This window comes from Acomys russatus, chromosome 16 (assembly GCF_903995435.1).
Source record: "Acomys russatus chromosome 16, mAcoRus1.1, whole genome shotgun sequence".
NCBI classification, from domain to species: Eukaryota; Metazoa; Chordata; class Mammalia; order Rodentia; family Muridae; genus Acomys; species Acomys russatus.
Window position 1 is genome coordinate 28,657,180 of NC_067152.1, and position 27,735 is coordinate 28,684,914.

A 27,735-nucleotide genomic window follows, 5' to 3' on the forward strand; every position below is an offset into this window, starting at 1 on the left:
GACAGGCGCGCACTTTGTAGACCAGGCTGTCCTCGAACTCACCGGGATCCGCCTGCCTCTGCCTCCCGAGTGCTGGGATTAAAGGCGTGCGCCACCACCGACCGACCGGCTGGGTTTTGGACTTCTGTAGAAAGAAATCACTGGGTTGATTCTCAGAAAGAGGAGTTTCCATGCCAGGATTTATGGTCGTTTCTTGTGTTGGACAAACCTTTTGGATACTGTTACAAAATCCTCAGGCCTGGCCTCCAGAGGCGGTTCTCTTGGGAAGTGAAAGGATCAAGAGGTCAAGGTCAGAGGCTGGGGAGATGGCGGAGCAGGTGAAGCTGAGTTCCATCCCTAGGACCCGCGTCGTGGAAGGACTGACTTCCTCAAGTTGCCTTCTGACCTGGTGCCCACCCCCCACTCCCGCTAAATTAATAACTTTTAAGAGTCGAAAATGACCTTCATCAACATAATAAGTTTGAGGCCAGCTTGGGTTAGTCTCATCCTCCCCTTTCTAGGAGTTATTATGATAGATGATAGATAATATATAATGTTTTTGGAGTTCTGTGTCACCCTGGCTGTCCTGGACTCACTTTGTAGACCAGGCTAGCCTTGAACTCAAAGCAATCTGCCTGCCTCTGCCTCCTGAGTGCTGGCATTAAAGGCGTGTGCGCCACCACACCCAGCAATGATTTTATATACATATATGTGTGTGTGTGTGTGTGTATTTTTTTAACCTGAAAGTATTTTTTTAAGTCTTTAGCTAAGTCGAATTTCATCTTTTTCCTCCTCCAGTACTGGCCAAACACAAACCAGAAAAAAGTATACTTGAGATAGTCTTGTTAGAGCTGGGGAAAAGAGTTAGTGAATGCAGAATGTTCTGGCAGAGTCTCTCCTCCAGCCTTAATCGTTTTTGTTTTCTCTTTCAGATGTGTAGTTTTCAGAAACTGTTTGCTGTGGAAGAAGAGTTTGAAGATGAGGTAGGGAAATGTTAGTGATCAGAGGTGGCAAAACACCCCAGTTCAGAACCTCTGGAGCGTTCCCATCAGGCAGTTCTCTGTGAGTTCGAGGGTAGCCTGGTCTACATAGCAAGTTCCAGGACAGCCAGGGCTGTGTAGAGAGAGACTCTGTCTCGAACAAAACAAACAAAAAGGCTGGGAGTGTGTGTGAGTGGGTACAGGTTCCGGCTTATCCCGGAGCCCTGACCTCAGTCTCGAAGCTCTGAATAAAACCAGGTACGTAAGGTGTGCCTGTAATTCCAGCGTTTGCTAGGTGGAGGCAAAAGGATCAGAGCTTCAGGCCACCCTCTCTCTACTGCGTAGAGGATTCAAAGCTAGTCGTGGGCCACTGGAGATTCTGTCTCAAAAGAAGAAAACAAACAAAAACAAATTAGCTCCCTAATTGTAACTGTGGTGTTTTTAATTATGAAGGCCTTTCTGGGAGCCGTCCCCAGGGTGGTTTCATTCGCTTTTTATAATAGCATACCTGAGGTGGGAGGAGAGTTTATGGAGAGCCAGAATCCGGGAGGAAGAGACGAGGCAAGGTAGCTGGATGGCTTGCGACCTGAGGGCACCCAGTGGCAGCCGGGACAGATTGCTGTCTTCTCTGGCCTCCCACTTTCTCCTCTCTGCTGTGAAGGGCATTTGTTCTGCATCACGCACGCTTCCTTCTCAGATGATAAGAGATGAGCCGAGCTACAAAGTCGGCATGTTGGAGAGCATATATAGGGGGAGGAGGTCGCCCTCAATCACAGACATAGGGGAGGGGAGAAGTGGGAGGAAGGGAGGAATGGGAGGAAACAGGGGAAGGGCTAACAATCGAGATGTAATATGAATAAATTAATAAAAAAAAAAAAGTCGGCATGTTGGAATCGCCCTTGTGGAAGCTTTACCCCGCACCAGTTCAGTGAGAATTTCTCGCAGGGGAATTTCAATTAAGTCGCCTACTGGCCGTGAGAACCAGGGCAGAGCCCTTCGTTCCGTGGCCCTCCTGGGCCGTTTCCAACAGGAGTCTTGCCTTTCCTTTCATGGTGCTGCTGATCAAAGCATGGAGCCACATCTGGAGCCCTTCCAAAGAGGTGTTGCTGGATTGGTTGTTGTTGCTCTTTGTTTGTTTGTTTGTTTGAGATAGGGTCTCTCTGCGTAGTAAAGGCTGGCTCCTGCCTCAACCTCCAGAGTGCTGGGAGTGCAGCCATGTGACACTATACCTGGCTACAGTGGTATTTTAAAATGCAACTAGAGACTGCCAGACTAATCTCTGGCTATCTTCCTATTCAGAAACAGTGGATATAGTGTCATCTAGGACATTTGACATTTCTTTTTTTTTTTTTTAATATATTTTATTAATTTATTCATATTACACCTCAATTGTTATCCCATCCCTTGTACCCTCCCATTCCTCCCTCCCTCCCATTTTCCCCTTACCTCCCGCCCCCATGACTGTGACTGAGGGGGACCTCCTCCCCCTGTATATGCTCATAGGGTATCAAGTCTCTTCTTGGTAACCTGTTATCCTTCCTCTGAGTCCCACCAGGCCTCCCCATCCAGGGGACATGGTCAAATATGAGGCACCAGAGAACGTGTGAAAGTCAGTCCCGACTCTCCACTCAGCTCTGGAGAATGTCCTGTCCATTGGCTAGATCTGGGTAGGGGTTCGAAGTTTACTGCACATATTGTCCTTGGCTGGTGCCATAGTTTGAGCAGAATACCTGGGCCCAGATCCCCGCGTCATAATGTTCTATACTTGACATTTCTACCTTGGCTTGCCTGCCTCTGCTTCCTGAGTGCATGCTGGGATTAAAAGTTTCCACTGCTGCTTTTGCTTCGCCGTTCCTCTCCTAAACAAATGGTGTAGGATAAGGGCCCAGGTGGGTCCTAGCCTGAGTTCTTGACCAGTCCAAGTCTCAGGTTCTTCTTCTTTTAATTTTTATTTTATGTGTGTATTTATATGTGTGTGTGTGTGTGTGTGTCTGTGTGTGTACACTGCATGTTCATGTGCCAGTCAGAAGAGGGCACCGGATGCCCTGGGGCTGGAGTAACAGATGGTTGTGAGTCACTGGACTTGAGTGCTGGGATCCGAACTCCGGTCCTTTGGAAGAGTAGTAAGAGCCCCGAACCACTGAGCCATCTCTCCAGCCTCAACAAGCCTCAGAGTCTGCATCCTTAAGGTACAGATTCTGTACGTATCCATAGGGCCATTGTAACAATTCTCAGAGGAGTCTAGTTGGTTTTGCTTTGTTTTTCAAGACAGGGTTTCTCTGTGTAGCCCTGATTGTCCTGGACTCTCTTTGTAGACCAGGTTGGCCTGGAACTCACAGAGATCCGCCTGCCTCTGGCTTCCGGATGCTGGTGTGCCACCACGCCCCACCAGAGTAGTCTAATAAAATAGTTGAGTGGCACCTGACACCCAGTGAAGTTTCAAGTGTCTCTTGCTCTTGTCATATAGCAAGTTGGTCTTTGTGTTCACAAATTATTCAGTTACCAACCTTTTCTGTTTTGTTTTGTTTTGTTTGTGTGTGTGTTTTTTCAAGACAGGATTTCTCTGTGTAGCCCTGGCTGTCCTGGAACTCACTTTGTAGACCAGGCTGGCCTCGAACTCACAGAAATTCACTTTTGTTTTTAATGAGACAGGGTCTCTCGGTTAGCTTGGGCTGACCCCAGAATTGCTGTGTGGCTGAGGATAACCCTAAACTCCTGGTCTTCACTGATGGAATTATTTGCGTGTCCCGTCAACACCCATCTTCATTGTGGGTTTTTGCCCAGCATTAGCAGCTTTTGTCAAGATGTGTCCCTGTCTTTAACTTTCAGTTCTGGGGATATGTCATTAGAGACTGAAAAGCAACTATGAAAGGGACCCTCTTGGGTCTTAGCAGGTGACGGTAGAACTGCCAGAGTAATAATGGAATTAGAAGGAATGACTCGGACTGTTTACATTTTTGTTCGTTGGAAATGGCAGGCCTGTCTCTTTCTTGTTTCCCAAGGTAGACGATGTTACAGCTAAGTGTCATCTCTCTGGGAGAAAAAGGGACCATCGAGCTGTAGGGTGACCAGGGTCCTACCGTTCTGATCAGCGTTATGATTGTGGCCCCAGTTGTTGCTGGAGTGTGGGACCCTTGATACACAGCTAAAGCAGGAAAAACCTTTCTGTAGCCCAGACAACCCAGAGCAGCGCCGGGGGCTGGGGGGTGGCTAGTTCCTTCCCGTCACTTAATCAGCAGTTCTGACTCAGAACACCCTCAGAATGGGTCTGTTGCTCTCCAAGGTGTCAATCTCACCTTGCTTCCCAGATGCAATCCATACTTAATTTAACTTGCCTGAGAAGCTATATTTAACTCCTGTCTGTTTGCCTGGATCCAGAGGCTCTCTGTCTCACTGAAGGCTGTGGGTGGGAGTGTGCACGGTTGGAGGTAGGGAAGGCACTAGGGACAGGCTGCATGGCCAACAAGGTAGCTGCCCACAGTCCTGGCCAAACACTAGCCCATCTCCTTCAGATGCATATGTGACCTTGCGAGCTGCCTTTGGCTTCTTGGTGCCCTGGAATGCTTTTCCTGTTGCTTTCCCAGTCTGCCTCCTCCTGGAGACTGAGGAGAGAGTAACTACCTGAAAATACAGCCTTAGAACGCCTCTGACAGAAGCCTACTGGCCCCCTGGCCCATAGGTAGATTGTAAGTAGGGAGAGACGCTATCCTTGCCTCTCATGTCTTGGTCTCTTGCATAAGTGTGTGTCTGCACACATACATACTGTGTGCTTAAGCAGTAAAAGTAGAAGGTTTTGCATTTATTTATTTGGAAGCAGTTTTAAATTCCCAGATGCTGAGACCCTGCTGAGTATGGTAGCACTGGTTTGTAATCCCAGCACTTGGGAGGTGGAAACAGAGGGGTCAAGAGTTCAAGGTCATCCTCAGCTACCTGGCAAGTTCAGCAAGGGCCAGTCTGAGCTATGTGAGATACTGCCTCAAGCAATGAGCAAACAAACCCCTGATGCAAAGGCCCCGCTCTCTCTGTTTCTTTGTAGGATTTCTTATCTGCTTTGGAGAACACAGAGCACCGCTTTGCTAGTGAGCTGCCTGGGAATGCTGCCCACCTGCCAGCGGTCTCGTCCAGACCACGGGAGACTCTGCAGGCACAATCCTCACTTCCCTTGCCATCATACCCGCTTTCTTCCAGCCCATTAGTCCCAGGACTCTGTCCCCCTACTCCCAGTGTGCCCCAGACCATCAGGGATCCACCTTGTGTGGGACCCATGTCCCCAAGACCTGTCTCGGTTTCTAGCAGCAGTGAGGGCAGTCAGCAAAGAAGGACCCTGACTGAAAACATACTCCAAGGGTCATCGGGACCCCAGCCCTCAGCCGCACACTCTGGCTTTATCTTTGAGAGCCGTTGTGAGGGCATTGGTGGCTTTGAAGCGCCTGAGCAAGATGAGTTTGACAGGGCCCTGGCAAGCATGGAGCTGGAGGGAGCTGCCTTGGAGCTAGACCTTGGAGTTGATGGTGGAGCCACCCAAATCCTGCCTGCTCAGCACCACAAGGGTCCAGTATTGGCGAAAAAGGCCCGAGTAGCTGATCTGAGTGCATCTTCCCAGAAGGGGGCCATTGTCCACTGTAGGAGTCCATGGCCTTCCTTGAGACCTGGAGCGGCAGGCAGCTTTCCTGTCCCAGCCGCCTCTGCAGTTTCAGCTTCTCGTCAAAGAGGCTCCGCCATTGCCGCACCTCAGCCTCTCCAAGTAGCTGGAAGGACCATTCAAAACACCCCCCAGACTCATTTGTGTGCTCAGCCGTTTCAGTCTCCCAGAGCTTGGCCAAGCGACAAACCCCGTTTTCCTGCACCTGAACGTCCCCACTGCAGCTCTTCCGTAGTCCGTCAGGGGCCCTGGCCCTCTCGAGCCCCAGGATCTTCTGTCAATTCCCCTGCCAGCACCCCGAGAAGTACTTCTGCCCCTTCTCCTCAGCCAGCTCTTCAGACACCTATAGTCACCAACCGCCTGGTCCAACTTGTCACCGCTACCAGCCGGATACCCCAGCAGCCCTCCTGCCCCTCCATGCGACCTAAAACCCGCCGATTCCCCGGCCCAGCAGGAGTCCTTCCTCACCAGGTGAGTGACCGGCTTTCCGGGACACTAGGATCCAGGGAAAGAAACAGTGGTCTAGACTTAGAATATCTCCTTTGCCAGAAGACAGGCAAGAAGTGGGGAGAAAGGGTTTACAAGGTCTGGAGAGATGGCTCAGGCATCTGAGCTTGCAATCCTAACTCTGGTGAGATGAAAAGATTCCTGATGGTAGGATGTAGTGTGTTTTCTCCTAGCACCCAGGAGGCAGAGGCAGGTGGATCTCTGTGAGTTCGAGGTCAGCCTGGTCTACAAAGTGAGTTCAGGACAGCCAAGGCTACACAGAAAAACCCTGTCTCAAAACAAAAAGGGGCCTGGAGAGATGGCTCAGAGGTTAGGAGCACTGGCTGCTCTTCCAAAGGTCCTGAGTTCAATTCCCAGCAACCACATGGTGGCTCACAACCATCTATAAAGAGATCCAGTGCTCTCTTCTGCACACATGCAGGCAGAATACCGTATAAATAATAAAGCTGGGTGGTGGTGGCGCACACCTTTAATGCCAGCACTCAGGAGGTAGAGGCAGACAGATCTCTGTGAGTTCGAGGTCAGCCTGGTCTACAAAGTGAGCCCAGGACAGCCAAGGCTACACAGAGAGACCCTGCTTCGAAAAACAAAAAAAAAAAAAAAAAAGAAGAAGGAGGAAGAAAGAAAGAAAATCTACCTATGCAACAGTGCTTGAGAGACATAACCTCGTGGTTTCAGTGTGCTTGTTGAGTGTCTATTTGCTATTAGCCAAGAGGTAGGTATTGGGCAGCTCATTTAGAACTGAGAAGGAGCTTGCAGCATAGTGGACCATGTAGGTGGGGACGATGAGTGATTATGTACAAAGGATGCACTGTGAGTAGGGGTGTCTCCCTGGCTCCTGGGGACACACCGGCTCTGCCTCACCTTGCTCAGTGGCTTTGGATAGGTGGCTAGGAGGATAAAGGTGAGCATGGAGACTGTGGGGCTTGGTCCAGCAATGGGAAGACAGAGGCTCAAGAGCAGGTGGAGGGTTTTTGTTTTTGTTGTTGTTGTTTTTGTTTTTTGTTTTTTTTTTGTTTTTGTTTTTGTTTTGAGACAGGTTTTCTCTGTGTAGCCTTGGCTGTCCTAGACTCACTTTGTAGACCAGGCTGGCCTCAAACTCACAGCGACCTGTCTTCCTCTGCCTCCCGAGTGCTGGCATTAAAGGCGTGCGCCACCACACTTGGTTAGGAGTGGGTGTTTTCAGAGGTCACAGAACACTTCACTGTGGCTGGCATTGGGGGCCTGACATGAGGAAGCCCCGGGGGTTGGACGAGAAGCAGTCCTGTGGAGTCTAGCAGTCGGTGGCGGTGGAGGGATACGGCCCCTCAAAGTAGTTTAGAGTTAGGACCCAGGTAACTAGGCCCTGGGGCTCTGTCTGGTCGCAGTGGGTATCTTCTCTTCTGCTGAGGGGATTGACACAATCCTTGCTGTTACAGAGGGCCCCAAGGGGTGCTCTGCTCTTTCCCGAGAACCCCCTCGATTTGGGTCACTGCCTCCTTCGGGTGGCGCTGGGCTTTGCTCCTGAACCAGCTCCGGTTTCCTTACATTCCTAAACTGATCCCCCAAGTGTCTTTTTTTAACTCCCAGTGAGGCTCTTGAGACTGTTAGCGGCGATGTAATATGTGCTAATTGCCCCTGATCGTTTCCTGAACTCATTATGTAACCCAGACAAGCCGCTGTACTTGTAAATAACAGCTGCTGAGCTTGCTCTCACCTTCTCTCCCCTCTTAGCATAGCGGGGAGAATCTGGAGGAGATCATGGTTTCCACACCCCAGACACCGACTCACGGTGCTCTGGCTAAGTTCCAGACTGAGGTAACTTCCTTTATGTAAATCTTCACTTCTTGGGCAGCATTTGAAAGTGAGGGGCAAGCCGGGTGGTGGTCGCCACCTGTAATCCCAGCACTCGGGAGGCAGAGGCAGGTGGATCTCTGTGAGTTCGAGGCTAGCCTGGCCTACAAAGTGAGTCCAGGACAGCCAAGGCTACACAGAGAAACCCTGTCTCTGGAAAAAAAAAAAAAGGTGAGGAGCATCCTTGTATGCCTCAGGTGATACTGCTAGGCCTATACCAACGGGCAGGTGGAGAAAACAGCTGGGGGAGGCAGCAGCTTATGGACAGAGAGTGAGGCCACGGCCCAAGCTTCTCTTCCATCTGAGAACGATGGGCCCAGCTAGCTGCACCTTTCCCTAGGGATGAGAGTGTAATAAGTCTTATGAGATGGTATCTTGGGAACCCTCTTGGGTTTCTGGAAGCTGAGCTGGGAAGGATCCGCCCACATCTTGTCTTCAGGAGGTTCTCTTTCAGTGGGTAGGGCCAGCTTCCCTCCCTCCTGGGGCTCTAGTTGACTCACTGTCTTCAGACCCACCTTTGCTTTTATTCAATTCTCACCCTCTTACTTTTTGCTGCAGCTCCCCAGGGCTGCCCGTCCACTCCAGGTCCAAACCTGGCAGGAACGGTGTGGAGTCAAAGCAGGGGCATCAGATAAAATGTGACTGGATTTAAAATGGCTATGATACCCTATGAGCCGATAATTATACCCAGGAGCCCCTACTCCTAAAACTTGCAGACAATTACAAGACAGATGCATGGGGCTTGAGAGGTGGCTAGCAGTTAAGAGCCGTTGCGGCTTTTGTGGTGAATCTTTGTGCAGCTCCCAGCACCCACACCAGGTGCCTCACACCTGCTGCCTGCAACTCCAGCTGCAGGCAACCCAGCGCCCTCCCCAGGCCTTTCCAAGCATCTGCATGCACATGTGTACATCCACTAAAACCCACATACATACCCGTAAAATCAGTAAATAAATCTTTATAAAGATAAGAGAATGGGTACCCTATTGCTTCACTGTAATTAGTGAAAGATGCAGGATGCAGCCACGTTTCACGTGCCACTTCCTGTTTGTTACGGTAATGCAGAGGCCCCCGGGGTCCCATCCCGTTCCGCCACCCCCCCCCCCCCCCCCCCCCCCCCCCCGGGTTCCAGGGAATTCACTGTTTCTCTCCCGCCTGTCTGGCCTGCTCCAGTCAGGGATCCTTCTCAGGGCAGATCCACTAATGCAGGCTCCTCTCTGCTCTGCTCTGTGCTACCAGATTGTTACTAGTTCCCAGGGATCGGTGGAAGAAGATTTTGGGCGAGGGCCCTGGCTCAGCATGAAATCTTCTCTGAACCTGGACGAGAGAGACCCAATGTGCTTTCTCTATACCTACAGTATCGTGATGGTGATGCGCAAGGTAAGGGGCCTGAGATGGGAGACTACTGCCTGCTCCACCTCCAGAAGAGGCCATCTGCCACCGCTTGCCTTTTGTTTTGTTTTGCTTTGTTTTGCTTTTCAAGACAGGGTTTCTCTGTGTAGCCTTGGCTGTCCTGGGCTCACTTTGTAGACCAGGCTGGGCTCGAACTCACAGAGAGCCGCCTGCCTCTGCCTCCCAAGTGCTGGGATTACAGGTGTGCGCCACGGAGCCAGACAGGCATCTGCTACCTCTTACCCTAGTCCTGTCCCTGGAGGGCAGCTTGGATTGTACGTTTCTACCATATCACAGTTTTGAGCAGAGAGTCGGCCCACTTCCAGGTACCAAGTCGAGAAGTAGAGATTAAGCCCCCTGTCCGGCCCCCTGAGAGTTCCCTAGTGCTCTCTCGTGTACAGGCACACGTTGGTACATGCGTCAGCAGATCCTTGCCTGTGGCCTGCCAGCTTCGGCTTCTACAGGGAGCAGAGCATGCCCTTCCAGCCACCTTGGCCTGACACAAAGGAAGGCTGTCACCATCCGCGGGGCTGCCCGTGGGGAGTTCTGTGTGGGCATGGCAAGCTCAGTGAATGCCTTTCCTTGTAAGCAGGCAGCCCTCAAGCAGCTCCCCAAGAACAAGGTCCCCAACATGGCGGTGATGATCAAGTCCCTGACTCGGAGCACAATGGATGCCAGTGCGGTTTTTAAGGACCCCACAGGTAAGGAGTGGGTCCTGGGAGTGTCTTAGGAGTGACCTCCCTTCCCAGACAAGGGCTCAGACGCTTTGCCGTGCCCTTAACCCCTGAGGTAGAGGCCTTGTGACCCCTGAGGTGGAGGCCTTGTGACCCCTGAGGTGGAGGCCTAGTGACCCCTGAGGTGGAGACCTAGTGAACCCTGAGGTGGAGGCCTTGTGGTTTTTTGCAGGAGAGATGCTGGGAACAGTGCACAGGGTACTTCTGGAGACACACCAAAATGAGCTGAAGCCCGGCTCGGTGCTGCTGCTGAAGCAGGTAGAGAGTTCCAGAAGGGACCTGCTGAGGGGGCTCCTCCCCAGTTTGGCCTTGCTTGGCTGCCTGCCTTCCCTCCATTGCCAACTAAGGAGAAGCCGGGCCCTGGTTTCCTGGAGCTGAGGGCAGGCCTCTGGCCAGCGAGCTGCTCCGCTCTTCATGGGTAATTCGGCATGGAGAGTTGTACTTGGCGTGCAAGTGGTTCTGTTGTGGCACAAACCTAAGGCAGGAGTGAATGCGTGAGCTTGGTACCAAGGACAGGAAGCAAAGCAAAGCTGGCGCCTGATGGTCATCCCACAGCGCCCTGCTCCCTCCAGACACTGACCCCGTTTCCTAACTCCAGGTCGGAGTATTCTCTCCTTCCCTCAGAAACCACTACCTCAACGTGACGCCCAATAATCTGCTCCATATTTACAGCCCAGACTCTGGGGACAGGGACTTCCTCCAGCCACCTCAGCCCTTGCCCAAGGTAAGAGGGACAGGAGAGATGGTGACTGGCAGAGCTGTCCTGCCTGGTTTCTCTCATTTCTTTCTCATCCCTGAAGGCAAAGGTGTAAAGGAGACAGTTTCCCTGAGGTAAAGAGGTGCCTTTGGGAACAGGAGTCTCTCTGACGCCCGTTTCAGTCGCCTGCCAGCCGGCTGAGCAACAATACCTGGAAGAGCAGCTGGCTTCCTGGTGATCCCTGGATGTCTGGTGGCAGGCTTGATCATCTGAGAAGTTAGCAGTCACTTGAGAACCAGGGTGAGGGCCCCCTGGGGGTGGTGGCAGAAGATGATAGAGGGTCGCATCTGCGCCAGGTGGCAACACAGAGAGCAGGGAGTACAAATGGCCTGTCAGGTGAGCTGTCCCTTGCTCTGAGGCTTCCCTCCTGGTCTCGGCCTCTGCTAGGCATGCACCGGAGTGTACCCCTTTAGGAACTAAGGCAAGCATTTGGTGTCTGTGGGAGCTGAAGCTAGCTCCAGGTGGTCTGCAGGGGCAAGTGCTGACTCCACCCTTAGCATCCTGGCCTGGAGGGGGCAGGAGACCTGGGTCTTGTCCAGGCTCTGCTAATGATGTTTACTATGCCCTTGTGCAAGCCCTGTGCTTTCTCCATTCTTGTACCATCTATAGAACAAATGTTGGGCTTGGCCTGCAGTCACTGTAAACATTTACCACTGATTTTCTATTAATATCTCCCCTTTTCCATGGACCCCGTTTTCTGCCTTCATAGCCATCTCACCTCTACCAACCTTCGCTTTTCTTAACCCTTTCCTTCCTTTCTCTCTCTTTTTTTGGGGGGAACAGGGTTTGAGACAGGGTTTCTCTGTGCAGCCCTGGCTGTCCTGGATTCACTTTGTAGACCAGGCTGGCCTCAAACTCACAGCAATCCACCTGCCTCCGCCTCCCAAATGCTGGAATTAGAGGCATGTGCTACCACCAGCTGCCTTCTGTCTCTCTCTCTCTCTCTCTCTCTCTCTTTAATGTAGGATTTTTTGTTTGTTTGCTTGGTTTTTTTTTTGAGGATTTATTTATTTTATTTTATGTGTATTTTTCCAGCATGTATTTATATGCACCATGTCTGTGCTCAGAGCTTGCAGAGGTGAGAAGAGGGTGTCAGATCGCTTGGAACTGGAGCTATATAGATGGTTATGAAGCACCGTGTGGGTGCTGGGCCTCAAGCTAGATCCTCTGGAAGAGCAACATGCGATCTTAACTGCTGAGCCGACTCTGCGGCCCTCAGAACAGCTTGTTTGTTTTTGTTTGTTTGTTTGTTTGTTTGTTTTTCGAGACAACATTTCTCTGTGTAGCCTTGGCTGTCCTAGACTCACTTTGTTTGCTTTTTGTTTTTTAAGTTTTTTTTTTTTTTTTTTTTTTTTGGTTTTTCAAGACAGGGTTTCTCTGTGTAGCCTTGGCCATCCTGGACTTACTTTGTAGACCAGGCTGGCCTCGAACTCACAGCGATCTGCCTGCCTCTGCCTCCCGAGTGCTGGGATTAAAGGCGTGTGCCACCACACTTGGCTATAAGAGCTTATTTTTAACCCCAGGCTAACCTCTCACCACCCTGGTAAAGGGCCTCTTTAGGTGGTCCCTAAGTCATTAGACACTGATAGAACTGGGAAAGATCAGCCCAGAGCTGTTTGGGGTGTTAGGTGTTTGACTTCTCTCCCTCAACTTGGGCCTGGGTGACCCTGGGTGACCCTGGCTCCTGCCCCATTCTCTTACCATGTCCTTGTCATGAGGTCATCTGGGTAGAGGAGTTTCAGGGGTGTTGGCCACTGGTAACCACATCCACTGTCCTCAGGATCTAGAAAGCTCCTGTGGAAGCCTCCAGCCTGAGGTGGCTGCCGAGCCCACACAGGGCCTCAGAACAGTGCAGAACCCAGCAACGTCTCCTGAGGAAGAGCTCCCAGAGGCAGGTAAGGCACATGGCCCCTCAGCATGGGCGTCTGTCCTCACTCAGCTGTACTGTGTGGGCTGGCACAGCACTTTTCAAAATCAGAGGATGTCTCATTCAGCAAGACTGCCGCCTGCTTAGAGCTATCACACTGAGCGTGCTAGAAGCCCTGTGAAATGCGTGAGGCGTGGTCGGTAGCTCCCTCCATTTACTGGCAGGACCTCCAGCTGCAAGTGGGAACATCACCAACCCCTGGGTGCGCAGCACAGTCTGCATCCCATTTCCCATTTCAAGTCCTCATGAGCAGATCCTGGAAGCAGATTTTCCAGCCTGCCTGCACTCAGAGGCTCCCCAAGGAGTACCAGGAAGTCACACAAACCCGAGAGGCCTAGGTGGAGCTACCCTCAGGCGGGGCCCTCATAGTCCCAGCCACTTCCTTAGCTTTCAGAAATTCAGTCCTGCCCGGCCTGGAGAGGACTTATGGTCAGGGGCCTCACACTGACCACATTCACAGTACACCAGTATGTCTCTTCTAAAGGAGCCTGCCTCTGACCCCATTGCTTGTCAGAAGCTGCCAGTGGTCACAGCTCAAGTGAAGAGAGTTGGCTGTGGATACAGGTGCTCGTGTCACACCCCACCCTAAGGGGCTGCAGGTGGAAATGTACTTCCTGCTGTTCCTAAGTTCCCACCTTCACCCTGCTCCTCCCACATGGCCTTCTCCAGCCGGCTAGTCAGAGCACAGCTCCCACGAGGCAGCTTCTGGTTTTGTGAGATGGAATCTTCTATGTAGTCCTAGCCGGCCTGGCACTCACTGTGCAGCCCAAGCTGGCGTCAAACTCACAGCAGCCCTTCTGCCTTCGCCTCCAAGTGCAGGCATCAAAGGCAAGCCCCACCATGCCCAGCCCATTGGGCAGCTTCTTCCTTGCTGTAAGCAAATGACAGCCCTACCTGCCCCGAATACAGTGCTGGGCACGTTGATTAAATTTTGAGTGCTCCCTAGTCTACCGTCTCCCTTTCCTCCCAGCAGTGCTCATGCCAGACCTGGAGCTGGGCTCTTGGGTGTAGTTTACAGTCTGCCTCCGACACCCCCCCCCCCCCGCGCCCCTGTCCTGGAAGTGGCATGTTCTACTTGGCAGCAGGTAGAGCCTGAGTGTGCTCACCTGGGGCAAGTCACTGCACCTCTTTACAGTTTGCTCCCTCAGTTAAGTGGGTTTGACCACAGCAGCCACCCTGAGCTGCCTCAAGAAAGGTTGCTGAGTGAGCACACGATCAGCATTCACTGCTCACAGAAAAGTGTAGCAGTCACTACTCCCGAGGTCAGTGGTGGCTCCAGCTTCCCATAAGCTTGTTGGAGTCAGTCCTCTGCTAGTTAGGTCTGGAATTAATGGCTGGGCCATCCTGCCAGCCCAGGAATGGTCCCTTACATTTCTTTTTTTTTTTTTTTTTTTTTTTGAGGGGAGGGGTGTTCTGTTTTTGTTTGTTTTTTCCGAGGCAGGGTTTCTCTGTGTAGCCCTGGCCCATCCTGGAGCTCGCTCTGTAGACCGGGCTGGCCTCGAACTCAGAGATTTGCCTGCTTCTGCCTCCAGAGAGCTGAGATTAAAGGGGTGCGCCACCACGCCTGGCTCCTTTCATTCTTCATGTCCACCCAGGCAATCCTGGGTTGGGGTGCTCTCCCCCCACTGTTAGCTGATAGCCCAGGTTGATGGATGAACTGTTGGTGGGGGAACACACATCCCCCATCCAATGAGAAAGCTGCAGTGGGGAAGCTCAGCATCCTCGCTCAACATTACCTATAGACAGAAGGGGAAAAGTCACTGAAGACCAGGATTCCCCACTCCTACTCAGATGGCCCAGGGATCGTATCCTGCCTTCTGCTGTGCATGTGTTTGTAGGGAGCTAGGGAGAGTGCCCTGGAGGAGCCTTTCTGGCTGGGTAGCCAGGCCCAGGCCCTCCTCAAGAGCAGGCACTTCAGATCTGAGCTCTTTGGAATCGTGTGATTGTCACTGAGTTCCCTCCTGTCCCCTCCCTCTGCAGATGACCTGGATGGACTCCTGAGTGAGCTCCCTGAAGACTTCTTCTGTGAGCCCAGCACTTAGAGCTGTCTCAAGACAGGTCATCCACATGAGCTGGCAGCCTTGCTGCCCCCAGTCAAGCTCTGGGTGCATCTGGTCAGGTCCAAGGGAGAGGAAGCCAGGGCATCCGGGGACTGCTCAAGCCCACGGTCCAGTGCCCGATCATGACCACCTTGGAAACCCCCATGTGATGGGCCAGATAGTGTGCTGCTGTGGCTTGACCACTTCCTTTGGCCTGGGCATCTCCGAAATCTGAGCAAGGCTCTGGCGCATCGTCCTCAGGCCACCATGATAAGTGTGATCCTCCCACCTCATCTTAACATTAGAGATTTCAGGCCTGGTTTCCTTGTCCCTTCATTCCTCAGTCCCCTGACAGCTGAGGAGCCACAACTGCAGCAAAAGTGACCTAAGGCCTGTAGCTGACGCACCCACAAAGGTGGTGGTGGAATGTAGGCTGTTGTACCTGATTCTGAAATAAAGCTCCTCTTCCTCATCTGCCACCCTCCTTCCCACCCCTCCTCCCTTCTCCTACAGGCAGCAGCAAAGCAGAGCAAGCCACAGACACTCATGCCAGCGTGTGTGTGTGTGTGTGTGTGTGTGTGTGTGTGTGTGTGTGTGTACATATGTATACCTCTGTCACCTCCTTCCCCATTGTCTCTCATTTTTTTTCTTTTTTCTTTTTTAATTTTATTTTATTAGTTGGGCATGGTGGCGCACACCTCTAATCTCAGCACTCTGGAGGCAGAGGCTGGTGGATCTCTGTGAGTTTGAGGTCAGCCTGGTCTACAAAGAGAGTTCCAAGATAGCTAGGGCTACACAGAGAAACCCTGGGTGTTCTGCCAGACTGTATGTCTGTGCACCAACAGTGTGCCTAGTGCCCTTTGAGGCCAGAAGAGAGCTTTAGATCCCTTGGGACTAGAGTTACAAATGGTTGTGAGCTCCCATATGAATTTGAACCCAGGGCCTCTTCAACAAGTGCTCATAACAACTGAGCCTCTCCACAGTCACTCATCCTTTCTTTTATTCATGTGTTTGAAGGCACACGTGTATGGATATGTGTGTGTGTGTGTGTGTGTTGTGTATAGACCAGAGGAAAACAAAAGAACAAAAGCAAGGCTGGGAAAATGACTCATGGGTAACGTGAGGACTTGGTGTGACGGCATGGCATCCACCCTGTGACCCCAGAGCCGCAGGCAGACCCAGGGCGCTCACTGCCTAGCAAGGCTGCCTAGGAACGGCAGGGTCAGAGAGAGACCCCTTCTCAAGGTATAAGGCAGAAAAGCAGCTAACGACTTCCCCAGCCTGGGAAGATGGCTCAGCACCTAGGAGTGCCTATGGCTCAGTTTTCAGCGCCCACAACTCTGGATGGCCTTTACAAAAGATATCCCATATCCATATCTGCTCCCATACACGCCACACATAACAACCCGTCAGCGCACACGCACCGTGTTGCGCAGTTCCCTTATCCTCCACATTTAGTTGTCTCCTACTGTTAGCATCTGACATTGGCATGATACATATCCGTGTCTTTAAAGGGTCACAGCACCGAATTCAGGCTGGCCTCAAACTTCTATGCCTCAGTCTGGTCTTGAACTCATGATCTTCCTGACTGACTCGTGATGCTGGTATCACAGGCATGTGGCGTGATGCGGCCCCACTGATCTCCGTATAAACCAACACTGCTTGCTACATCATTGCTAGCTACACTCGGCATTCTCTCAGGTGTGCTGGCTTTCTCCTCCTGCCCCTCCTCTCTCAACTCCTCCAGGCTCCCCTTGGTTTTGATGACCTCCGTGAATCTGAGAAATATTAGCTTTTTTTTTTTTTTTTTAAGAATTATTTTTATTGTTTTTATTTACTGCACTGAATGCCTACAGACTCCAGGGGGGAAATTTTTTTTAGAAAAGACCTACACACCGGTGCCTTGGGGGGAACAAAGGTATAGTCAGCGCTTTGAGATTGGCAGGCGGGGCGGTGCTTAGGCTGTGACTCTTGTGTGCCTTAGGGAGTAAAGGGACGCCCACCACTTTGGCCCCTCTTGGCCCCACCTGCCTTTGCCAGACTCCCAACCCTGGGAACTCAGCTGTGGGTGCTCAGACGGGCCGCCAGCAAGGCAATTAAAATATGGTATGGCTTCCAATGCGGTTAATCACAGCTGCATCCATAGAAGGGCCTTTCTCTAAGGATCTTCAAACCCTCGCTGGGCGTGATCTCATTCTTGTGGGAGCCCCCACCCTGGAACACCACCAAGAAGCCGGGGCCCAGCACAGAGCAATTGGACAGAGGGTGAGGGTAATGCCGAAAAAAGCCCAGGTTGCTGCCGCCCACTCACTCGGATGATGAGTGCAGAGAATAGGGAACTTCATTCAGCGTTCAGGAGAGGGCAGCCTGCAGCCTGCAGCGAGCCAAGTGCTCCCAAGCCCTACGTCAAGACTGACCGTGCCAGGACCTGCCCTGGAGCCCACATCCAGGGTGATGTCTCTGGCACTGGTATTTTGCCCAGCGCACCCGATGTCCTTTAGACTTGGAGTAGCTGGCACTGCGGGGGCACCTCGACACAGCAGGTCGCCCTGGATGTTTGACTTAGGAGATTCCAAGGCACCGGGACAGCGGGGGGAAAAGGGTAAAGAGCCTGATGAGAATGCTGTGTGGTGTGGGCCCAGACCAGGGAATTGGGACTCTTCCTGGAAGAGCCTCAGACCTTTTGAAGGAGAGTCATCTTTTTTGGACAGATAATTCTGGCAGCGTTGGCATGCGGTCGGAGGAAAAAGAGACTCCCCGGCTGGGTTGATCCAGGCTGGAAGGCACTGAGGACCGGAAGTGAAGCTGGTGACAGAATGTGGGAGAGACGGATCCTGTGTGTAGGCCTGGGGCCAGGAGGAAGTGAAAGATACCGAGGAGGGGGAGGTTGCTGGAAAGTGAGGGTGGGAGCCGGCACGGGGAGCCAGGAGGAACCCACATTGCGTTTGTTGAGACAGCACCCTGCCTGCAGCCCACCCGCCCCTGGCGGACAGCCTTGCCAGCCGCTGTGGTTTCCCAGCCTCATTCCTCCCCCTAGAGGCTCCTAGAGGCACAGCCACTTTCCTCCTAAGGGTGAAGGGGTGTTCGGTTTGATGGCCTCCTCCCTTCAGTCCCCACTACCCAGGTCAACGCCTTGGCACACTGCGGGCAGGCGTGTGAGTCCCCTTAGAAACAAGGGAGGGGGGAAAAAAGTCGGTGAAGGAAGACACCGCGTCCCGCTTGGGCATGACGGCACAGGAGAGGCTCGCCCAACTGTCTGCCCCACCTGGCAGTAACCCAAAGAGTCAAAGTGTGTTATCTAAAGTGTGGCCCACTGGCGTCCTGGCCTGGACCCCACCAAGCTATGAGACTTTGAGCCAGTTTTATCTTGTTAAAACTTCAATTCTGCAGGGCAGTGGTTGAGTGCGCCTTTAATCCCCAGGACTCAGGAGGCAGAGGCAGGTGGATCTCTGTGAGTTCGAGGCCAGCCTGGTCTACAGAGTGAGTTCCCGGACAGACAAGACTCTGGAAAAAACAAACAACAACAAAAACAGGCTTAAGATCCTTAACTCTATAAAATAAGACCTCAGGTGCTGAACCGGAAATACCTAGCTTGGCCATCTCATTTACTGACCAGATCTGGTTTGTATTACCTCACCGACTGTGGTCATCTGAGTGGAGATGGGTATGAGAGTGATTTAAATTCTAGAAAGCAGGCTGGAGAGATGGCACAGAGGTTAAGAGCACTGTCTGCTCTTCCAGAGGTCCTGAGTTCAATTCCCAGCAACCACATGGTGGCTCACAACCATTTATAATGTGATCTAATGTCCTCTTCTGGCCTGCAGAAGTACATGAAGGCAGAGCACTATACATAATAAATAAAAAATAAAATAAAATAAAAATTCTAGAAAGCGCAGTACATGTACACGGTGGTTGCTGCCATTTCAAATTCAGGAAGAGTGGTTTGGCTTCTCGGAATCTCTCTCCACCTCCCTGACTGAGGTCTGTGGGTCATCCTGGGCTCCTGCCCACTTCCCCAGCCAACACTGCAGAGGCTGCAGGACCCTAGTCCTCCCCTGCCCTGCCCACCCATCCCATAGTTGACTATTTGGACCAGAAGGCTCACTCCAGAGAAGAGGGGTCCAGGAGTGACCTTGGCTGGGGACCTGCTGACCAATGGAAGGGTACCAACAGGGGCAGGGCCATCTGCAGTAGGATCATGACTCTAGGCAAACTGTTTACCAGTGCAGTGAGGGGCCTATTTATAGCATCAGCTGCTTTTCCAGTTTACCAGGAAGGGGGCAGGGTGGCTCCCCAGAGCAAGGGTGCTAGCTGGGACCAGGAACAAGTCTCTACCTAGGTGGCCCTGCCCAGGCCACTGGACCCTCTCATGGCAGGGGAGACCTTCCCTTTCACTTCCTCCACACTGCGCGCTCTCCGACTACAGAGAGAGTGGCTGGAATGGGAGGACAGGAGGCGGGCTGCTGCCCATCAGTGCCGAAGCCACCGGTACCTCTCTAGTCCCCAGGCCCGGCTCATGAGGCCTCGCCGCTCCTGCCGAGACCCAGCTGTCCACAATGCCCTGTTCTCTGGGGACCTTCAGCAGGTCCAAATCCTCTTCCAAGACGAAGAAGCTGCCAACATGATTGTGGAGACTGTGAGCAACCAGCTGGCCTGGTCAGCGGAACAGGGTAGGGAGCACCACCTAGAAGGGCAGCAGATGGGACAGGAGTGGGGGTGGGGAAGGGAAGAGTTCAGACTTCCCTTTTCCTTAAAGACCCTAGAGTGGAAGCCAGGTGTGGTGGTGCGTGCCTGTAATCCCAACACTCAGGGAGGCAGGCGGATCACTGTGAGTTCGAGGCCAGCATGGTCTACAAAGAGAGTTCCAGGACAGAGAAACCCTGTCTCAAAATAAAGGGAAAAAAAAGGAGAGAGAGAGAGAGAGAGAGAGAGAGAGAGAGAGAGAGAGAGAAGGACTCTAGAGTGGACTGCCTATTATAACCATCCATATTAACTCGTTCCTAAACAGTTGAAGCCATTTTTTTTTTTTTTTTTTTTTTTTTGGTTTTTCGAGACAGGGTTTTTCTGTGTAGCCTTGGCCATCCTGGACTCACTTTGTAGACCAGGCTGGCCTTGAACTCACAGCGATCCGCCTGCCTCTGCCTCCCCAGTGCTGGGATTAAAGGCGTGCGCCACCACGCCCGGCACGCCATCTATTGTTTTTGAGACAGTCTGGCTATGTAGCCATAGCTGGCCTGGAGAATGACTATGTAGACCAGGCTAGCCTCAAACTCATAGAGATCTACCTGCCTCTGCCTCCTGAGTGCTGGGATTAAGGGCCACCACACTCTGCCTCCAAAAGTTATATCCTTTTTGTTTGTTTGGTTGGTTGGGTTTTTTTTTTTTTTTTTTTTGAGACAGGGTTTCTCTGTAGCCTTGGCTGTCCTGGACTCACTTTGTAGACCAGCCTGGCCTCAAACTCACAGATCCATTGCCTCTACACCACTACTGCCTGGTAAAGCTGATTTTTTTTTTTTTTCATGTAATATCTTTCTCAGTCAGTAACCTTTTTTTTTTTTTTTTAATTTATTTTTTAAAATTTTCTGTCCATTGATATTTTGCCTGCGTGAATATCAATGTGAGGGTGTCAGATCTTGGAGTTACAGACAGTTATGAGCTGCCATGTGGGTGCTGGGAATTGAACCCAGGTCCTCTGGAAGAGGAGACAGTGCACTTAACCACTGAGCCATCTCTCCAGCCCCCCTCAGTCAGTAACCTTAAGTCTACAAAATACTTGAAAGCTGTATATAGATGCACTCGGATTTATACAACTTCTTTCCAAATAGAATGGTAGATTTGGGTTCTTTCTCTTTTAAAAAAAAAATGTGTGTGTGTGTTTTTTTTTAATTGTTAAGACTTTGGCCTTTCTTTCTAACAAGCAAATGCTACCTTATTTTTCAGCTGTAAAATTCTTTCGTGTTAGTTCGGTAGAGCATCTGGCCAGCACATCAAAGGACTCAAATCTTTGATCCCCCTCCCACACTCAACAGAGCAGAGTATATAAGACCACCTAGACACTGGTCATGGTGGGACAACGCCTTTAATCTTAGCACAGAGGCAGAGGCAGGTGGATTGCTGTGACTTCGAGGCCAGTCCGGTCTACAAATCGAGTCCAGGACACAGAGAAACCCTGTCTCAGCAGGAGGAGGGGGCGGGGTGGATAGGGCAGGGGATTTCAACTGGACAAGGATGTGGGAACATTCTGGTTGTGACTTCTGTCACCACACTGATCGCCAGGCTGACTTAGCTGATCTGGCTGGTTAGGCTGCAGGCCTCTTCCTCTCTCATCACTTCAGTATCCCACCCAAAGCTCTGTGCTCTGTCAGAGAGGACCAGCTTTTGGTCACGGGTATATACCAGTAGATGCTCCCTGGTAGAACCTCCAAACAAGCTTTCCAGAGCATCTGGCCTCATAGTGCTAGGACACCTGCTCCCAACCAAACTGCCCATCAGCACCCATCCTGCATCACTACCCTCACGGCTTGCTTTCATTTTTTTTTCACAGTTTTTATTTATTTACTTATTATGAATACAGTGCTCTGCCTGCATGTACACCTGTAGACCAGAAGAGGGCACCAGATCACAGATGGTTGTGAGCCACCAACATGGTTGCTAGGAATTGAACTCAGGACCTTGGGAAGAGCAGTCAGTTCTCTTAACCTCTGAGCCATCTCTGCAGCCCTGGTTATAATTTTTATACTTGTTTTATGTGTATAAGAATTTTGCTCATGTGTATATCTGTGCACTGTGCGCATGGCTAGTGCCCATGGAAGACAGAAGAGGGCCTTGGATCTCTTGAAACTGGAGTTACAGGCAGCTGTGAGCCTGCGCTCTGGATTCTCTGGGGGCACAACTCCAGTTCTCTGCAAGAGAAGGAAGCACTCTTAACCCCTGAGCCATTTCTCCCATCCTACCACACTCATTATTTAACGAGGTAATAGCTGCCTCCTCCAAGCAGCCTTCCTTGACTGCCCATGCAGACCCACACTTATGTAACTGTCCTCAGCTTCCTGCATTTGGAGCCTACCTGCATTCTGAGGTCTCTTCTGTATTTATTTTCTTGGGGTTCCCCTGACATCCTTGATGAATTGTGTGCTCATAGTGGCCAAGAAGAGGTGTGAGCTACAGCCTTGCCATATCTTACTGCGCAGCCCAGACTGTCTTCAAACTTGCAGCAAGCCATATCTCTCGGCCTCTGATTGCTGCAGCCTCTGATGAGCCACCGTACCTAGCTCACTTTTTTTTGTTTGTTTGTTTTTTTTGTTTTTCGAGACAGGGTTTCTCTGTGTAGCCTTGGCCATCCTGGACAAAGTGTTTCAAAGGCTCTTCCAGAGCTGGGTGTGGTGGTGCATTCTTTTAATCCCAGCACTCAGAGGAAGCAGAGGCAAGCAGATCTCTGTGAGTTCAAGGCCAGCCTGGTCTACAGAGTAAGTCCAGGACAGCCAAGGCTACATAGAGAAACACTGTCTCAAAAAAAACAAACAAAAAATAAAAAACAAGGGGCTCGAGAGATGGCTCAGAGGTTAAAAGCACCGGCTGTTCTTCCAAAGGTCCTGAGGTCAATTCCCAGCAACCACATGGTGGCTCACAACCATCTATAATGAGATCTGGTGCCCTCTGCTGGCGGGCAGGTGCATATGCAGGCAGAGCACTGTATACGTAATAAATACATCTTTAAAAAATAAATAAATAAAAGCTCTTCCAGTGTATATTTCCAACTCAGGACTTGATGGATCCCCTAGCCACAGATATAGCTTGGCTATCTGTGCTCAGTAAGCTAGACCTAGGGAAGGCCAGCATCCACTTTAGTCACAGACTACTTTCACCCTGCTCTCCCATACGAAGTCCTACAGTGCTGCCTGTCCTCTTCAGGATTCTGGGTGCTGACTCCAAAGACCAAACAGACGGCACCTCTCACCATCGCTGTGGCCAGAGGCTACATAAACTGCGCCCGACACCTTATCCTGCAGGGGGCTGAGCTCGATGCCCGAATTGGAGGCCGGGCTGCCTTGCACGAGGCCTGTGGCCAAGGCCATCCCGACTGTGTCCGGCTGCTGCTCACGTTTGGTGCCAAGGCTAATGTGTTGTCTGAGGAGGGAATGACCCCCTTGCACCTCTGCACAGCTCCTGAGTCCTTGCAGTAGGTGCCCATGGCCTGGGATGGTTGTGTGGGGTGTGTCTATGTATGTGTCCAACTCACCTGCCTAGGAGCAAGGATAACCCGGCAAAGCTTTGCTGTCTAGAAAACAGCTCATGTATTTGCTTTCACGTGTAGATAGAGGCCTCATTATTTTATTTCTGTGTATATAAACACATATGTGTATGCACATGTGTACAGGGGCCTGCAGAGGCCGCATTTGGCGATCAGGTCTCCTGGAGTTGGAATTACAGCACTGTGTCTGGTTCTCCTTTTTTTTTTTTTCCCCAAGACAGGGTTTCTCTGTGTAGCCTTGGCCATCCTGCACTCACTTTGTAGACCAGGCTGGCCTCGAACTCACGGCAATCCGCCTGCCTCTGCCTCCCAAGTGCTGGGATTAATGGTGTGCACCACCATGCCCGGCTCTCTCCTACTTTGAGATGGAACCTCTCTGTATTGCCCAGGCTGGCCTCACACTTGTGATCCCCCTGCCTCTGCCTCCTGGTTACTGGTATTACAGGTGTACACCACTATGCTCAGCTCTCCCCTCCCAGTTAATTTTTAAACTTTGTATTTTGGTTTTGACACAGAGTCTTTCTATACACATCTGGCTGGCTTGGGACTTGGTATTTATACCAGACTGAATTTTTGTTTTGTTTTTGTTTTTTGAGACAGGGTTTCCCTGTGTAGCCTTGGCTGTCCTGGACTCACTTTGTAGACCAGGCTGGCCTCGAACTCACAGAGATCCACGTGCCTCTGCCTCTCGAGTGCTGGGATTAAAGGTGTGCGCCACCACCACCTGGCTCCAGACTGAAAGTTTAGTGATCCTCCTGCCTCTGCTTCCCCAGCGTTCGGATTACAGCTGTGCCACCTGACCTGGCTCCCACTTGTTTTTGTTCTTATTTTGTTTGGGACAGAATCTCAGTAGCTTGGAAGAGGATAATCTTAACCTTATGATCCTCCTACAATGTTTCCTGAGATCTGAGATTACAGCCGTGCACCACCATGCTCAGAAATCAAAACCAGGGCCTGGCTGGTGGCGCACGCCTTCAATCCCAGCCCTCGGGAGGCAGAGGCAGGCGGATCACTGTGAGTTCCAAGCCAGCCTGGTCTACAAAGAGAGTTCCAGGACAGCCAAGGCTACACAGAGAGACCCTGTCTCAATAAAATAAACAAACAAACACAAACAAAACAAAACAAAATAAACAAAAAGGCAGGAGAGCAGATGCTGGGGTTGTAACTCTGTTGGTAGAGTGCTTGCCTAGAAACATGCATGGAGCTTTGTTTGGCTTTCGTCCCTGGAACCACAGAAACTGGCCGTGGTGATGGACACCTGTAATCCCAGCAGGTGAGAAGAGGAGGTGAAGAGGCTCAGGAGTTCAGAATCGTTCTCTGATACACAGCCACCTTGAGGCTGGCAGAGGAGAGGTATAGCTCAGTGATAGGCTGCCCAGAGGACCTGAATTTCACACCTAGCACAAACTAAGTAAATCAGAGCTGGGCAGTGGTGGCACACGCCTTTACTCCCTGCACTCTGGAGGCAGAGGAAGGCGGTTCTGAGTTCCAGGCCAGCCTGGTCTACAGAGTGAGTTCCAGAACAGCCAGGTCTACACGAAGAAACCCTGCTTCAAAATCAAACGACAACAACAAAAGTAAATCAGTTCAAGTCGGGTGAACGCCAGATTCTGCCGCATCCATTAATGCTATGTGTGTGCACGACACCGTTTGAAGTTTAGTTTTTTGTTTGTTTGTTTTTGTAATCTGAACATTCAAGGTGCTTCTGGCAGCTTCAACTGGTCCCATAACTCTGCTGTTTGTAATGGGGTTTCTGTGGTTGGATAGGGATCACTAAGCCAGAACACTCTGTAGGTGCGCCAAGCTGCTGTTGGAGGCTGGAGCGTCTGTGAATGTGGCATCGAAGGAGAGCGAAGTCACGCCCCTGCATGTGGCTGCAGCTCGTGGCCTAGAGCAACACGTGGCTCTCTACCTGGAGAACGGTGCAGACGTGGGACTGCGCACCAGCCAGGGGGAGACCGCGCTGAACGCCGCCTGCGCTGGAGCGGAGGGGCCAGGCAGCTGCCGACAGCACGAGACTGTAGCGCGACGCCTCCTGGAAGCCGGGGCTGATCCCCGGGCTGCAGGTCGCAAGCGCCACACGCCACTGCACAACGCCTGTGCTAATGGCTGCGGAGGCCTGGCCGAACTTCTGCTGCGCCACGGGGCCAGCGCTGGAGTCGCCAATGGGGCGGGCCATACACCAATGGACTGCGCGCTGCAAGCGGTACAGGACGCCCCCAACTGGGAGCCCGAGGTCCTCTTTGCAGCGTTACTGGACTACGGAGCTCAGCCCGTTCACCCTGAGGTGTGCTGCGAGAGCTTGAGGAAGGAGGTGCCTAGTGGAAAAGGGGAGCCAGGGACAGACTGCCCTGACTGGAAAGGTCTAGAAGATCAAAAGCCTCTCTCAATGACTAGAGGTCCATGCCCCATCTTGGCAGAGGGGAGAGAGAGTGTCTAGAGAAAAACAGAGTCAAGGAAACTGGGGCCAGGAGCTTGGGGCATATGTGGGTGGGGCAAGCTGGGGCGTGGGAAAGATGAGGGGGTGGGGTTGTGTGTGTGGCAATTTATATTAGCCAGCCTTGAGTATGCCTTAGTTGGGGACAACACGGAACCACGGAACTCCTAAGCTCCTATTTTGATTCCCAGATGCTGAAACACTGTGCCAACTTTCCTCGGGCCCTGGAAGTTCTGCTTAATGCCTATCCACGTGTTCCATCCTGTGACACCTGGGCAGAGGCAGTGCTCCCCGAGCTGTGGCAGGTATGTCCGCTCCAAGCGCCAAGCTCTCTCATAGGGGACTAGAGAGGCTAGAGAGGCCAGAGGCCAGAGGCCAGCTGCCGAGAGGGAAAATGGACCCTGGGCTGAAGAGGGTAGACAGTGAAACCCCTGGCTTCCAGCACTGCCAGGAGGACCTCTGACCTCCCCAGCCCCTTGCTGAGAGCCATTTCTTTTTCTTTTTCTTTTTTTTTTTCTCAAAGATTTATTTGTTATGTATACAGTGTTCTGCTTGCATGTACACCAGAAGAGGGCACCAGATCTCATTATAGATGGTTCTGAGCCCTGGATAGGGGCTGGAGAGATGGCTCAGAGGTTGAGAGCACTGGCTGTTCTTCCAAAGGTCCTGAGTTCAATTCCCAGCAACCACATGGTGGCTCACAACCATCTATAATGAGATGTGGTGCCCTCTTCTGGCAAGCACATGGACTTGCAGGCAGAATACTGTATACATAATAAATAATAAATAAATAAATCTTAAAAGAAATTCCCTGGACCCCCACCACTGGGTTATCTCCTAGAAGGGCGAGATCAGGGGTGCTGGATCACCCCATCTTCCCTTCCTTCTGGCCCTAGGAACATGAAACCTTCTACAGCTCAGCGCTATGCATGGAAAACCAGCCAAGACAGCTTCAGCACCTGGCCCGCCTGGCTGTTCGTGCTCAGTTAGGTGGCAACTGTCGCGAGGCCGCTGCCCAGCTCCCTCTGCCTCCACTGCTCAGAGACTACCTGCTGCTGTGTGTGGAGGGACGAATCCAGTGAGCTCCAGGCAGTCTGCTTCCACTTCTACTTGCTCCTGCACCCAGGCCCCCTGGGAAACCAACCACGGCCTCCAGGACCAGCATGTACCTCCACTGACACCTTAAGCTACCTGCTGAACTTCAGGCCTTCTCAGCCTGAAGTCCCCAAAGAAACCTTTCGCTCCCATGCTTAAGTTGATGGCCTCTTTAGGCATCCAAGCGATAAACAGTGGATCCTCCCTGCTGCTCTCCGCTTGCCACCTATATGTCTGTTCAGCCCTTTTCATAGTGACCGGCCTTCAGATGGACTTGATAGCATGAACCTCTAACCCCAGGACTTAGGAGGCTGAGGCAGTGGATTGTGAGTTCAAAGCTAGCAGGATCTTGGCGGGGAGGGTAGCAGGGAAATGGACCCTGCTTCTCCGCCTGTAGTGTTCTATCCAGCCCCAACTCTGGGTAGGACTTCCGGGAAGGGGGGTGTTCTGGTTGTTTTTCCCTCAGCTCTAGGCATGGAACCTGGGGCTTGGTCCATGCTAAGCAATATCCTATCCCAGAGCCACACCTCTAGCTCTTAGTGAAGGCCCCCATGTCCTGGATGCCAGCACAGCTTTAACGCTTCAGTTCTCATCGTCTTTTAGGAGCTCTTTTCAACCTTCAGGCTAAAGGGAGAATTCAAACAGGGGCTTGGGCCGGGTGTGGTGGCACACGCCTTTAATCCCAGCACTCAGGAGGCAGAGGCAAGCGGATCACTGTGAGTTCGAAGCCAGCCTGGTCTACAAAGCAAGTGCAGGACAGCCAAGGATAATACAGAGACCCTATCTCAAAAAAATAAAATAAAATAAAATAAACCAGGGGCTTGGGATGGGACTCACCCGCCAGCGTTTGTGTGTGTGTGTGTGTGTGTGTGTGTGTGTGTGTGTGAGGGGGAGGGGGGCAGGCCTATGCTCGCTCCCTAGAACAAATCAGAAAACGATGACCTCAAACCTCCACTCAGTGATGTGACATCATTTAGAAGGCTGGAGATTAGGATTTTTTTTTTTTTTTTTTTTTTTGTTTCCAAAACAAAAACAAACATCTCACCAAGATGTAGGCAAGCTTCTGTTGTGTTCTCTGACCTCTTTCCCTACCCAGGCTCAGTAAACTGGCTACTACTTCCACAACTGAACCACTTTTGGAAACTGTTTTTGGTAGTGGGTATCA

At 51.7% G+C, this 27,735-nt stretch overlaps 2 protein-coding genes across 2 annotated transcripts; both read left to right on the forward strand.

The window, feature by feature from the left end:
• The first annotated feature begins 305 nt into the window (after positions 1-305).
• On the forward strand, positions 306-14,872 carry Hrob (homologous recombination factor with OB-fold). The gene is made up of 10 exons (XM_051159023.1): positions 306-317; positions 912-962; positions 4,996-6,072; positions 7,822-7,905; positions 9,178-9,318; positions 9,923-10,031; positions 10,237-10,322; positions 10,663-10,788; positions 12,602-12,716; positions 14,729-14,872. The coding sequence occupies exons 1-10, from the start codon at positions 306-308 to the stop codon at positions 14,788-14,790; spliced, it is 1,863 nt and encodes a 620-aa protein (XP_051014980.1). The 3' UTR covers positions 14,791-14,872.
• A 4,183-nt stretch (positions 14,873-19,055) lies between these two features.
• On the forward strand, positions 19,056-26,617 carry Asb16 (ankyrin repeat and SOCS box containing 16). The gene is made up of 5 exons (XM_051157860.1): positions 19,056-19,457; positions 22,699-22,966; positions 24,833-25,325; positions 25,667-25,780; positions 26,372-26,617. The coding sequence occupies exons 1-5, from the start codon at positions 19,157-19,159 to the stop codon at positions 26,555-26,557; spliced, it is 1,362 nt and encodes a 453-aa protein (XP_051013817.1). The 5' UTR covers positions 19,056-19,156; the 3' UTR covers positions 26,558-26,617.
• The last annotated feature ends 1,118 nt before the right edge of the window (positions 26,618-27,735 follow it).